This window comes from Ursus americanus, chromosome 16, assembly GCF_024610735.1.
Source record: "Ursus americanus isolate L20-20 chromosome 16, mUrsAme1.1.p, whole genome shotgun sequence".
Classification (NCBI taxonomy): Eukaryota; Metazoa; Chordata; class Mammalia; order Carnivora; family Ursidae; genus Ursus; species Ursus americanus.
In genome coordinates this window covers 662300-677771 of record NC_142142.1, presented here as the reverse complement: position 1 = coordinate 677771, position 15472 = coordinate 662300, and the positions used below count along the sequence as shown (strand labels likewise).

At 35.3% G+C, this 15472-nt stretch overlaps 1 protein-coding gene across 10 annotated transcripts in view; it reads right to left on the bottom strand.

Moving 5' to 3' along the window:
- SBF2 (SET binding factor 2) overlaps positions 1-15472 on the bottom strand; it is a 460355-nt gene that overhangs the window by 240864 nt on the left and 204019 nt on the right. For all 10 annotated transcript variants that reach the window (XR_006777991.2, XR_006777993.2, XR_015726904.1 and 7 more), the window contains exon 4: positions 1165-1287. Coding sequence is in view for 4 of the 10 variants with exons in the window: in XM_087868044.1 (XP_087724170.1) it covers positions 1165-1287 (123 nt within the window). In the remaining 6 variants the exon portion in view is untranslated. The remainder of the gene's footprint in view (positions 1-1164; positions 1288-15472) is intronic.

Genomic DNA, 15472 nt, shown 5'->3' with positions numbered 1-15472 from the left:
AATTTTAAGTAGCAAATGTTATTAAGTTTATTAAATTTTCTTCCTTAACCAGAAGCTCTAAATGAGCCTTTGAGATGAGTTTATAAAAAGCAGAAATCCATAATTTGTAAAACAGGTGCGTGTGCTCAGATAACCACGTTAGCAAATTTGTAGGGCTTTAAAACTGTTCTGTCTCTTACTTTGCAAAACTCTAAATTTCAAGATAACAATTTAGAAATTTCATATTTTTGAGATTCAGAACATTTGTTACACCAGGTTAAGAAAAATTTTGTGAATTATTACAGAGGTTAGCAAAATAGAGACAAGATATGATAAACACTTCAAACTCAGAAGACGGTAGGTGGTAAAATGGAAGACAAAATGCAATCTTTATGAATGTTTCAGCTTATTAAAATTTGTGACTCTAAAAAATTAGTATTTGTTAGAAGTTACCCATTATTATTGAAATCTTGACATGAAGTTAATTTTCTAGAATATATATAATCTCAACAATATGGAAAAGTTTTCCAGAAATTTCCAAGTCCTTGGGAAATGTTAAGGTATATTTTATACTTTCCAAAGAGATCTGTGACTTTGGACAATAATCAACATTACTATTACTAAAGGTAGCAACTGAAATAAGAAAAATAAGCCCTCTTCTTTCAAAGCTTAAATGTATTTATAACTAAATAAAATTTTTTTCTTGCATTTGAAAATTCGGAGTGCCTCAAAAAGGAAAATATCTGGAAGCAAACAATATTTTAAAGCAACGTTGGCAATCACAACTATTTGAAATTGCAAATATCCATTCTATTTACTTGAGCCTGGTATTCCTCAAAAGAAGATAAATAAAAATAGACAAAGTTGTTACACTACTAGTGCATTTTAAATTTGCTACAGGCAATCAAATAATTTCTTTTAGATTAATAAATTTTGGAGTCAGTAGCCATGGGATCTACTTTAAAGCAAACACTATATCCTTATAAGTTTGAATAGTCACATTAACTTAGGTATTTATTTCATCCAACATGAACACATTTTTTCAGTTCACACTAAATTTATTTTATTGGTGAATCCCTAAATCAACTTAAAGACATTTTAAATACAAAATCTTGTTACCATGTTTTACTCAAAACAGATTCATACAATAATACAAATCAATAATGACAACTATGAGTTCTTTACCCTAAAAATTTCTGGATAATCCAATCTGGATACCAACACCAGGCTCTTGGGAGCAAACACTTCTGCGGGCTGAATTAAACCAGACACTTCCACTTCACCTTCAATCTCTTCCTTCTTTGTTCCCTAGAAAAAGATGCACTGTAATCAACAGACAGAATTTCCTAGGTTTATAACTCACAAAAAATAGACACATCACACATTTCCATAAAATTTAGAAAATTCAAAATCAATTCTAAAATACAATTTATAATATAATTTACAAAACTCAAACTAAAAACAAAGACACATACTTTGACAGGGATCTGAGAAGCAAGTAAATAGGCAAAACAATTATAAACGAAGACATGCTTATTTCACTTTTGAAAAGCTCCTTATACTGCAGATACACACCACAACTTTATGGGAGCATTTGGTTTCTAAGGAAGGTACCAGTAATCAAAGGTAAAGAAAACACATTCAAATTATTTTAAACAGTGACCCAAACAACTAAAAATGACACTCACTTCAATGGAAAGTCAGTTTTTAAGGAGAGAAAAGATCTGTTTTAGAAGTAAGATACTAATTTTTTTTTCCTACTTGTCCTAATATTTCAAACAAAAGTGATGATCATTTAGGATTCTAAGACTTACAGAATAATCAATGCTCTTAGAAATAAAGCCCAATTGGCTCTAAATTCCTTTTGCTCATAAGCAACAATGTTGATTTTTTTGAGAAGAGAAAATATCTTTATATACAAAATTAAGTTTCAGAATATACTTACTGCCACTGAACTGTACACTTAATAATGGTTCAAATGGTAAATCTTATGTGATGTATTTTTTAGCACAATGAAAACACCTATAATAAAAAATACCCTATATTTCAATGACTAAAAATACTGATTAACGAAATAAGCTTTGAAAACTATTATTCTCATTTATTTGTCAACAAATATTTCCTGTGTACTTAACTGTTCCATAATACTTTATGTTACACTATAAAACTTTTAATGTAAAAAAAAAAAAAAGACAAGGTAGTAAAGCATTCAGATTTATCTCTATACGATATTCTAAGATGTCAGGACATTTTCCCTAACTAGTATCCTCTTTTCTTTCTTTTCCATTAATCAGAGTTCCAGCTCAAAAGTCGATCTTCCTTCCTGAAGCCTTTCCTTTACTAGTTTTTCTCCTGGTCTTACTTCTCAGCACAGTTCTCCAACATATCATAAATCTTCAAACTCATTTCTCCCACCAAACCTCTTCTCAGAATGCCACAAAATGCCATTTACAACTGCCTGCTTGACAGTTCCACTTAGATGACTAACAGGTATCTTAAACATGTCCAGAACATAGCTCCATTCTTTCTCCCGGAACTCCATTCCTCCTACAGTATTTTCCATCTCATTCCTAGAAATCCTCTTTCCATTTGGCAGATCAAAAACTCTAATTCCTCTCTCTTTCATGATCCAGCCATTGCACTACTGGGTATTTACCCCAAAGATACAGACGTAGTGAAGAGAAGGGCCATATGCACCCCAATGTTCATAGCAGCATTGTCCACAATAGCCAAATTGTGGAAGGAGCCGAGATGCCCTTCAACAGATGACTGGATTAAGAAGATGTGGTCCATATATACAATGGAATATTACTCAGCCATCAAAAAGAGCGATTTCTCAACATTTGCAGCAACATGGATGGGACTGGAGGAGATAATACTAAGTGAAATAAGTCAAGCAGAGAAAGACAATTATCATATGGTTTCTCTCATCTATGGAACATAAGAACTAGGAAGATCGGTAGGGGAAGAAAGGGATAAAGGAAGGGGGGTAATCGGAAGGGGGAATGAAGCATGAGAGACTATGGACTCTGAGAAACAAACTGAGGGCTTCAGAGGGGAGGGGGTGGGGGAATGGGATAGGCCGGTGATGGGTAGTAAGGAGGGCACGTATTGCATGGTGCACTGGGTGTTATATGCAAATAATGAATCATGGAACATTGCATCAAAAACTGGGGATGTACTGTATGGTGACTAACATAACAAAATAAAAATTATTAAAAAAAAAACACTGTCAGCAAATCCTGGCTGCTGACCATGTCCACTCCTCCCACAACACTGTGAGCCACCATCATTGCTTGCTTATCTGGACCATTTTAACAGCTTCTTTCAGTCTCTCCTATTCCTCTTTAGCCCCACTTCCTTGTTGCTCTCAAACGTGCTGGACATGCTCCCAGCTAAGGGTCTTAAGCACTGTTGGTTATTCCTTTCCCTAGAATACTCTTTTCACGGATATTCTAATGATGAATTCCCTCATTTCCGTTAGGTCTTCATTCAAGTGACTTCTGCTATTAAGCCTTTGCAGGCACCCTATTTAAAATTACAATTCCAGGGCATCTGGGTGGCTCAGTCGGTCAAGCATCTGCCTTTGGCTCAAGTCATAATCTCGGGGTCCTGGGATTTAGCCCTGCATCGAGCCCTGCATCGAGCCCCACATCGGGCTCCTTCTCCGCCTGAGTCTTCTCCCTCTGCCCCTCCCCCCGCTCATGTTTGTGCTTGCTCTCTCTCTCTAGTTTGCTCTCTCAAATAAATAAATAAAAATCTTTTAAAAATAATAAAGTAATAAAATAAAATTGCAATTCCCTAACATTCCCTATTCTCTTTCCCTGCTTTATCTTTCTCCATGGCACTTGTTACCATCCAACATACGACCCATTTCACTTATCTTGTTTTTTGTTTGTCTGTCTTTTCCATTAGAATATGCTCCATAAAGACCAGGATTTCTATCTTGCTCACTGGTAATTTCCCAGTTCCTAAAACAAGAGCTGGGCACATGGTTGATACTTTCTATTTGTTCACTGTATACCACGAAGGAATGAATTTTCATGGAATAGCTTTCTGGGTATTTTACTAAGGGAAATCTTTTCCCCCCACTCATAGAGGCCAAGAACTATATTTTCTATGTTCTTTGGAGCCCGTATATTTTCCAGTAGAGTGAAATATAACCAAGTATTAGATGTCTATGGAATGCACATATCCGAAGGGAACTATCTGTTTACTTTTTATATGTGTCATAAGGTCCCTATGCTCTTGAAAGATTTTCATTTGTTACAAAGCAAAAGCTAAAAGGTTGGTTTCTAAAATCCTCAGAAATAATAAAAATGTGATGAATATGCATTTGCTAAGATTTCCACACATAATGAATCATAGTCTTCATGGATTACTAACAAATCTGAAATGACAAAAGAATGACTACAATTCCTCAAAGAGATAAAGCTATCCATTTTATGAGACTGTGATAAATGCCCCAGAGTACCATTAGAAGCCAGCTTGACTAAGGAGATAACCATTTCAAACAAATGACTATTAACCTACTTTGACCAAAACACAAAATAGAATGCATTGGTCATTTCTTTTCTTTTTTTTTTAAGATTTTATTTATTTATTTGAGAGAGAGAGAGAGAGCACGAGTTGGGAGGGAGAGGCAGAGGGAAAAGCAGACTCCTCACAGAGAAGGGAGTCCAACGTGGGGCTCCATCCCAGGATCCCGAGATCGTGACCTGAACCAAAGGCAGACGCTTAACTGACTGAGCCACCCAGGCGCTCTGCATTGGTCATTTCTTAAAGCTATTCTTTATCTGACTATTCATTAAATGAAATAGTCATTAACAAAAAAGAAAAAGGGTCAAATATAATGTAAATCAGTATTAAGTAAAAGCAATTCCATTTTTATTTACATCACTTTTGATTACAGAGGCTTTTACTTGGTAAAAGTACTATAAATCACAAGATGTTATTATTCTTAATTCCAATGGCTCTCCTACAAGAATACAATGTCACAAGTTTAGAGAAAATTCATACTCCTCCTTTCAAAGCAAAATGTAGTACTATGATAAAAAAAAAATTGTTTTTAAATCCAAAAACTGTTGGTTAAAATAACGTTTGTTCCAGGAGATAGTAATGTGGTATTTTTGATAAAAAAATTTCCTATGAAAAAAATTTTACTATAAATTATTTATCATTTAAGGGAATACTGCCTCTTCTCTCTACCTGCTAGAACAGCTTCTCTGTAACAATTATGTAATGATACTGGCTTTACTTGGTTTGTGTTTCACAATGACAGATTTTCACATATTGAAAAGATATGAGAAACTTAAAACAAGGAGGAAATGTAAAACATAGGCTATGAATGTAATAGATGTTATAATAATGCTTTGAAATTTAATTTTTTAAAAGATTTTATTTATTCATTTGAGAGAGCGAATGAGCAAGTGAGAGAACACAAGCGGCAGAAGGAGAGGGAGAAGCAGGCTCCCACTGAGCAGGGAGCCTGACATGGGGCTCGATCCCAGGACCCCGGGATCATGACCTGAGCTGAAAGCAGATACTTAATGGACTGCGCCACCCAGGAGCCCGGAAATTTAATATTTTATAGCAGAAAACATTTTCACATATTTTATCTCACCAAACAACATCTGCAAACCTTTTTCTAACCTAAGATTATTCCTAATTCTAGTAGGTCCCATTAGGAATACAAATTTATCTTTTTTTTAAGATATAAGTTTATCTTAGACACTCTTCACTGAATTGTCTCACAATCACCTTATCCCTTGTACCTATCACAAGCACATGCCACAACTCGCCCATTTAGAGTTTTTTCCCCCATTATTACTATGGACTACACGCGCTAGTGGAATTTTCAGCTTCAGTGCAGTTTACATACTATGTAGGTTGCGGTCTCCGTACTTCAATAATATGGGGTAAGTTAGTACTCACCATATCAATCTGCCCCAAAAATGCTATTGCCCTTTAAACATATCCTGAGACAAAAATGCTAAGAATTATTAGATTACTGATTTTATGGGCTGACTCAATAGGCATAATATTCAGGAAGTTCGTCCTGTCACTCAGGTTGAATCTGTCAACCTCATCTTTGTTGCATTTTTGATACTTGATTCCTGTCTTTTCTACTTTGAAAAGACTTGTTGAATCCAATATCATCTCTGTGCCAAGCTCATTTTCAACAATGCTATTTTATAGTAAAACTCTTCTTACAATATTTCTTTAAACATTCTGGTTACAAAAGGACGATGAAAGGAGGGTGCCTGGGCGGCTCAGTCGGTTAAGCGTCTGCCTTTGGTTCAGGTCATGATCCCAGGGTCCTGGGATGGAGCCTGTATCTCCCTCTCCCTCTGCCCCTCCCCCCAGCTCATGCTCTCTCTCCCTCTCTCAAATAAATAAATATAGTCTTGAAAAAAAGAGGATAAAAGGAATTAAATAAGTAAAAAATTGCCAGTTCTAATTACCCTTTTGAAATATAAGCAATTTATTACAGTGCACCACTATATAAAATTGCCTCAGTTATGCAATTTAAGGACTTTAAAATTTTCCAATATTGCAAATAAAAGAGTCTAAGTAGTTACAAATTTTGTAAGGTCTATAATTCTCCCTGAAAAGCTACTTTGTTTCTTGTTAATCATGTTGACACGTCCACATGATAAAACCTGGTTTTTCCTTGCATTGGTCTGGAAAATAATGACTACACGAGAAATACATGTATTAGGATAACAAGCCTTCAGACAAATCAGGCCACTAGGCTTCAGTTCAGCGTTGAATTTACCCTTAGCAAAGACAATATCCAGATATTTCCCCCTCAGCAGCTCCTGGGTTCTACAGTATTCTGAAGGCAGAACAACTTCATTTGTAGAGCTACTGTATTTTCACCTTTCCAGAAAGCTTCCTATTTTTAAGTGGCACATAGTCCATAAATTATTATTCTTTTAAGATATACTAAGGCAGCATTTCCCAAAGTGTTTTCTGCTGAAAGCTAATAAATACTACTTAGAAAAAAGGTCTTCTAATCAAAGAATTTTTGAAACGTAAGTTAAAGCCAAGTTAAACAGGTTTCTTTACTGTAGGATTTCTCAGACTTTGATATGCAAATATTGTTTGTGCAATGCCAAGCAAAGGAGATATAAAGTATTTCCTAAACTTATTGGACAGTGAACCCTCATTACAGAACATTTAGAGGACCTGGTGAGTGCCCTGTGGAATACATACTGGGCAAGGCTGTCATAGCTAGTTTAAAATACAAAATGTGTGTTTATGTTCATAGGTTCTATATCCTTAGAAGACTAGGTAAACAGAATACTTATTTCATAGATTATTCTAGTTGGTATCTGTTTCATGAATTCTCATATTTCATATGGTAAGATTTGAAGAGATGAGAAAACAGACAAGGCTGCTGGGAGCCAGGGTACTGCACAGCTACCCCAGGAAAATATTTAGCATATCTGTGGTCCCTTCTCACTAAATGAGTTAGGAACATCTACTCTTGATCAGCAGTTCTCAAACTTTGGTGTGTATCAAACCATGCAGGGCTTGTTAAAACAGATTTCTAAGTCCCATCCCTAGCATTTCTGATTCAGTAGGTCTGAGGTGGGAATTTACATTTCTAACAAGTTCCCCAGTGATGCTGATACTGCTGGTTCAGGGATCACACTCTGAGAATCACCGCTGAAGACTAATTAACATGAAAATATAAAAGAAAATAACAACTAACATATACTCTATACTGTACTAAGCATCATATCAGTGTTAATTAATTCATTTATACAATAAAAATTTTATTAAATACTATATTCCAGTAAAGGAAACCAGAACTCCTTAGAGAAATGACGTTCTATATCTGGGTCAGAAGAATGCACAAAATGAGCCTATTCATCTTCTTGTGTCAAGGAATAACAGAATCAAAATGAATAAAAATTGTAGTTGATTGAAACTCCTCAAACACACAAAAATGCATGAGTCCATAATGACAATTTTTTTAAGTGGTCACTAGTGACGATTGCTAGGGTACTAATCTACTATTCTGAACATTTTTTTAAAAAAGAGTTAAGTAATTAAATTTACTGTCTTTTATATCAAAGTGTAGTTGATAAAAGTTCTATTTTGTAGATGAATTTCATTCAGTTAATAAATACAAAAGGAATAACAATGAGGAAATTACCTTTTTGCAATTCCTACTGAAATAATGTATTTAGGCAATGATCATCAATAGATACTAAAACCATTAAGTGAAGGATGGCACTACCCCAAACCCACAAATCCATCTTAACATTACTAAAAATAGAGCAACTAGAAATTAAGTTCCTCCTGATATGATAAAATAGGAAGTACTGCACAATCTTTGAAGTAGCCTGGCTTTAAAAATTCAATGTGAATCTCATCAAGCCTCTAGATCTAATTATCACTTTACGGAAAAAATGCCAAATAGAGGTACAAGCTAAATAATAATATGGGGAATTTATCAGCCAAATCTAGAATATAGGGTGTTCCATAGGACAAATGACCCAATTTCTCCACCACCCCCAAGAGTGGGACTGTTACAGAAGAAATTTAAGAAATATCAACATTACAATGTGTATACCTTATCTGGATTCTGATTTAAATAAACCAAGACAGTTTTGAGACAATAAGTTGGATATCAGATGATATTAAGGAACTATTCAAAATTAGAATTAATTTTGTTAAATATTATAATGGTAGATTGATATGTAAAAAAGCACTTATCAGTTAGAGATGAATACTAAAATATCTATAGGGGAAAAATGGTGTCTGGGGTTTGCATTAAAATGCCTCGCCCTAAAAAAAATCAAGGATTTAGATTTTAAAAGATTGACAAATGCTGGTAATTTTTATTTTTTTAATTTTTAAAGGTGGATATAGTGTAATGGAGTTCATTATACCACTAACTTAAATTTTCTATATGTTTAAGAATTTCCATAATAAAAATTAAAGTAAATAAAACCTTTATTGAGCACCTACTATGTGCTGACATGGTTGCAAGTGATGGGGATTTAGAAGTCAACCAAAGAGACAAAGATCTATATTCTTTCCATCGATCTATATGTTTGTAGATGTAAACGCATTATCTCATTAAACCTTTCCAACAACCTTCTGAAGCAGGTACTATTATCATGACTTACCCATGGTGGAAAAATTTACATAGCAAGAGGTAAAGTAATTTACCCAAAGATACACTTGTAGTAAATTTATAGAACTAAGGTCTGAGTCTAGAGATTGGTCTGTATAAAGCTTTTTAAAAGGGACCTTAGAAAAACATCTAATTCAAACTTCTCAAAGGACAAGCAAATAGAGATTGAGAGGTTACAATGTTGGCATATAAACTATAAAAAATGATTAAGGATATGTAAACTTGTTTGTGCATTTAACATACAGTAGTGACAGAGCCCCTGCTCTTAGGAAGCACACATTCTGGTAGGGGAGACCAAATGAAAAGATGAAGAAACAAATGAGCAAAATAATTCGTTTGTGTTAAATCCTATGGAGATTAAAAAAAAAAAAAAGGTGAACAATGGAGAGTGACTGGGGAGGCAAATAGAGCAAGGGAGGTCAGAGAAAGCCTCTCTGAGACCGTGAGGTTGGAGCTGACATCTGCAAGACAATAAGCAACTAGTCTCCTGACAATCTCAGGACAGCACAGTTCAGACAGAGACACAGGCAAATGCAAAGGACCTGAGGTAAAAAGGAGTTTGGTATATTTTAAGAAGCACAAAAGCAGCCAGAACATATAAAACCAAAGTAGTTACAAAGAAAACTACTGCTCACCACAAGTGTAGCTACCATCTGTCACCATACAACACTATCAAAATATCACTGACTATATTTCCTATGCTGTGACTTTTATTCCTGTGATTTATTTTTTCCAGGAACTTGAAGTCTGTATCTTCCACTCCCCTTCACCCATTTTGCCCATCCTCCCTCCCCTTTCCTCTGGCAACCATCACTTTGTTTTTTGTATTTATAGGTCTGATTCTGCTTTTTGTTTGTTTATTCATTTGTTTTGTTTTTTAGATTCCACAAGAGTGAAATCATATGATATTTGTCTTTCTCAGTCTGACTTATTTCACTTAGCATAATACCCTCTAGGTCCATCCATGTTGTTGCAAATGGCATGATCTCATCCTTTGTTATGACTATGATATTCCACTGTATATCTGGAATATTATCCACATCTTCCTTATCCATTTGTTTATTGATGGACACTTAGTTGCTTCCATATCTTGGCTATTGTAAATAATGCTGCAGTAAAAACAAAGGTGCATATATCTTTTCAAATTAGTGTTTTCATTTCTTTGGGTAAATACCCAGTAGTGGAATTATTGGATCATATGGTTTTTCTCTTTTTAATTTTTTGAGAGACCTCTGTACTATTTTCTACAGTGGCTATACCAGTTTACATTCCTACTAATAGTACACAAAGATTCCATTTTTTCCATATCCTTGCCAACACGTTATTTTTTGTCTTTCTGATTTTATCCACTCTGAGAGGTGTAAGGTGGTATCTCATTGTGGTTTTGATTTGCATTTCCCTGATGATGAGTGATGCTGAGCATCTTTTCATGTGTCTATTGGCCATCTATATGTCTTCTTTGGGAAAAAGTCTATTTAGGTTCTCTGTGCATTTTTTTTTAAGATTTATTTATTTGACAGAGCGAGAGAGAGCGTGCACAAATAGGGTAGGGGGTGCAGTGGGAGAGAGAGAAGTCTGAAGCAGACTCCCTGCTGAGTGCAGAGCCCAATGTAGGGCTCGATCCCAGGACCCTGAGATCATGACCTGAGCCGAAATCAAGAGTCAGCAGACTAACCGAACTGAGCCCCCCAGAGCCCCCCTGTGCATTTTTTATCAAATTGTTTGAAGAGTTTTAAGCAAGGAGGGTAATCTCAATTCGGTTTTGAAAAAAAAATCCCTCTAATGCTGAATGGAGAATAGCTTGCAAAAGTAGAAATAGAAGGGCATTGTTAGAAGTCTGGTAGCTCAGGCAAGATGTACAGTAGAGTGGAATTGGGAGATAGAAGAAAAGTAGATGATTAAGGATTCAATCTGCAAGTAGAATTGACAGCATTTGCTGATGGCTAGAATGTGCAGGATGAAAGAAAGGGAGGGTAAACGGTAACTCTAAGCTTTTTGTTTGAACACATGGATGGATAGTAATGACATTAACTGAGGTTAGAAAATTAAAAAGGGGGGCATCTGGGTGGCACAGCGGTTAAGCGTCTGCCTTCGGCTCAGGGCGTGATCCCAGCGTTGTGGGATCGAGCCCCATATCAGGCTCCTCCGCTATGAGCCTGCTTCTTCCTCTCCCACTCCCCCTGCTTGTGTTCCCTCTCTTGCTGGCTGTCTCTATCTCTGTCAAATAAATAAATAAAATCTTTAAAAAAATAAAAAAAAGAAAGAAAATTAAAAAGGACACAGATTGGGGCTGGAGATGGAAGAGGAATGGGGAATAATCCGGAAGCAATAAGCCTTGCATATATTAAAGGCTCAATAAATGCAAGTTCCATTCCTCTTTCAATCAGTGTTTCCTCCGTTATTATAAAAACAGCACAGCAAGAAGTTAAAGTTCTGTTTAGAAATAATGGCTATAAAGTCAATTATATCTCAATTAAAAAATGGCTATAAAAACAAATTAAAGGTAATTATAATAGGACATAGGCATATACTAAATGCAACAAGTTTAAAAAGCAGTAAACAGTATACAGTGTTAAATATGTTTACATTTTTAATATGGAGGAGAAAAGGCCTGGAAGGTTATATTCCAAAAAATCAGCATTTTTCTTGGCATTTGTCTTTGGGTCATGGGATTATGGTTGACATATACCACATAAAAATATACACATATCTAGTGAAAAATAATTTGCTAAAATGTTTACTCTTGTACTATCCTTATAACAAAAAGTTTAAAGGTTTAAAAAGTAAATAGTAACATATCAGTATGTTTATTTATTAAACACTTACTGAATGGTTGGTCACAGAAGGATAAGGTACAGTTCTTTGTGTCAGGAAATGTATACTTTAGCTTAAGTGTTAAAACCAACACAGGTGAAATAACAGCAATAAGTGCAAAACAATACTGTAACATTTTGAACTTCATATTTAAAGTGCTTGAGAAACTCTGAGCAGGGAAATCAGTGACGCCCACAGCAGTGAGCTGGAACTTAAAGGATAAATAGAACAGTCAGAGGTAAAGGGAAAGGGAAAAGACGAAATCTAACAATGAGATAAGTCAAAGCATCCAAAGAGGTCAAGCTTAGAAAAAGGCAGAATGCTATGTACATGACCAGCTTGAATTTTTAATATATATCTATCCTGCCTATGTCAGTTTCCTAATTTTATCCCTTATATACCTTTAAAAAATATGAGCTAAACACTGAATTTTTAGGCTAGGTATACTTAACTAAAGTTTGTTGCCTATGTTCACATTATTAGCGGATAAAATAGATTAATGTGTAATACACTTTTTAATATAAGAAACATGATAATGATAATTTGTTGAAGCTTTAATTTTTGGCATCTTTTATTTCAGTAATTCTTAAGCATATCTTTTTTTAAACACCTTTTACCCTCCAGTTAATACGCAGTGAATAAATTGGAGTTAATGAATTAATCATCATAAACTGAAGAATCTGGTCACTTGCACTATGTTCCTCATCCTTTAATCCCAATATATAATTAATTCAAATCAATTGTTAGCTAGTACTCAAGAATTCTTGGGTATATCTTATACAATTATTAAGAGCATCTAAGACTGACTTCAAATGTCAACATTATGGAAATACTATTAAGCTAATCTTTATCTCTGAAGAAAAACAGACAATGAGTAAAAACTTTTGTATGAGGTAGGGAAACTGCAGATAAATTTGTTTCTTTCTAACAAGGTTAACCAACTCAAAATTAGGTTCTCATAAATTCAAGAATATTATTTTGTGAACCACAAAAGTCAATGGGCTCTTTTGAAAGTTCTTTTCCACTATGTGTTAAAATTGGTGAAAAAGATTAGAAATGATAAAACATTTAATTAGTTTTTAGATGAAAAAATTATATTAATATTATTTGGTGAGTTATAAGCTCACAGAACTTAAGTTTACAAATTCATAATTTAAGCATAATGTAAATACAAGGTACTTCCCTGGAATCCCTAATTTAGAAGTTTAAAATGCTGGGCACTAAGATCCAAGATTTCAGCATTATTTTTTTAAAGAATACATGTTGAAACTTTAATGATCATATAACATGGCATACTGAAGCATTCCATAAAGACACAGGACATTTGGTCATATTAGACATATTGGTCTAAAAAGTAGGCCTTATTCAGATGACGAACAATAGTATTCTGTGGATCATAATTTGGGCAGAAATTTTATATCTACTATAAGCAAAATTAAAATATCTCTCTAAAATCAGATTTGGTTAGGGGTGCCCCACTGGCTCAGTCAGAAGACTATCTGACTCTTGATTTCAGGGTAGTGAGTTTGAGCACCATATTGGGTATAGAAATTACTTAAACAAATAAAACTTAAAAAAAAAAAAAACAGGGGCACCTGGGTGGCTCAGTCGTTAAGCATCTGCCTTTGGCTCAGGTCATGATCCCAGGGTCCTGGGATCAAGTCCTGCATTGGGTTCCCTGATCAGTGGGGAGCCTGCTTCTCCCTCTCTCACTCCCCCTGCTTGTGTTCCCTCTCTCGCTGTGTCTCTGTCAAATAAATAAAATCTTTTAAAAAAATTTTTTTAATTAAAAAAATTTTTAAACCCTTATTATTAAAACAAAATATGTCTATTATTTTTTTTCTGTTCTCTTACTTTTTTCCCCAAAATATTCTAAATTTTCTATAATGAGCACAATTTAAGTGTTTGATAGCCAGGGGAGGGAAGAGAGAAAGAAAAAATGACTATGCTGTTCTTCAGATAAATCTATCAAATGTTTCATGTGATTTCCTACACTTCTCCAAGTGTTCCCAACAAGAGATCAGTTTAGAAATCCATTTTTATTACTTCATTTTTCCAGATAAATTGCTCAATCATTTGGAATCGTTGTATTTCACTATGAGCATTTAAATTTATTTCTTCTCACAAAGTTCAATAACTATTTAAATAACACCTGTTAAAATGTACAGATTCCACTGATTTGTAATGTTTCCATTGTCAGATATTGATAATAAATAATAAATAAGACCAAATATGGTCTTATTCTTGACAATTTTTCTAGAACCAGTAACACACTGATATAATTTTTGCAGCCTTATAATATATGTTTTAGTATTTGATATTGGTATTTGGTCTTTGGAGACAGACAGATTCAAGCTTTTTGACTTAGTACCTGAAGGTCCCTGGGTAAGTCTTTTAGCCTCATCCATAAAATGGGAATGTTAAAACTTACCAAGTGCTGCTTTTTTTTTTTGAGAGAGAGAGGGAACAAGCTCGGGGGAGGGGCAGAAGGAGAGGGAGCAGCAGACTCCCTGATGAGTAGGGAACCCGATGCCAGACTCAGTCCCAGGACTCTGGGATTATGACTTGAGCTGAAGGCAGATGCTTAACCGACTGAGCCACCCAGGCATCCCCCAGGTGCTGTTCTTGAGAGAATAGAATAAACTACCTGTGAATTAAATAAAATGGAATAAGAATGCTATAAAACTTTTAGCACAGTGCCTGGAACATGATAAGCCTTCAATGTATCATAAACATGATAATCTTTTTATTCTATCCATAAGCTTTTTGCCTGGACTGCCCTTTCTATTTCCTTTATTCTAAGCTTTCATTAGCTCTTGTTTTTTATTTATTTATTTATTTATTTTAGTAATGAATATTTATTATTGAAATCCACATAGTTTATGTAGAGACTCTTCACAAGCCTGGCACGGGGAGAGGGACAGAAGGGTCACTGTTCCAGGTCGTGGGGGTTGGTGCTCCCCACATGGCCCACACTCCTTTTGGTATCTCCTGGAAGGGCTGGGGTTTGGAATTCAGCCTCCATGAAGCCATTCTAGCAGGAACTGGGATGACATACACTGCCCTCAGAAGCAGGGAAGTAACCGCTGCAGGAGCGTGTGATAGTGGCCCTCGTTCATTGTGCTGCCTAGAACACCAGTGCCTCCTCTCTGCACTGGAAGCGATTTCTGGTTCTAAGAACAGCTGTCAGCACCCTCACTTGCCCAGTAGTGGATGCAACATACCTACTTTGTGTTCACTTCCAGTCCTGCTATCGCCTTCCCGTTGTGCCCGTGGGGATTCTGTGCTCCCGGGGCTCTGTGGACCTTCTATGTGAATGGGTGTAGCCAGGAGTGGTTGGCGCTGTGCATATCTGCCCTGCTCCATTGTCCTTTCAGAATTCACTTACCGTCCGTAAGTTTATTTATTTATTTTTTTAATGATTTTTTATTATATTATGTTAGTCACCATACAGTACATCCCCGGTTTCCCATGTAAGGCTCGATGATTCATTAGTTGTGTATAACACCCAGTGCACCATGCAAT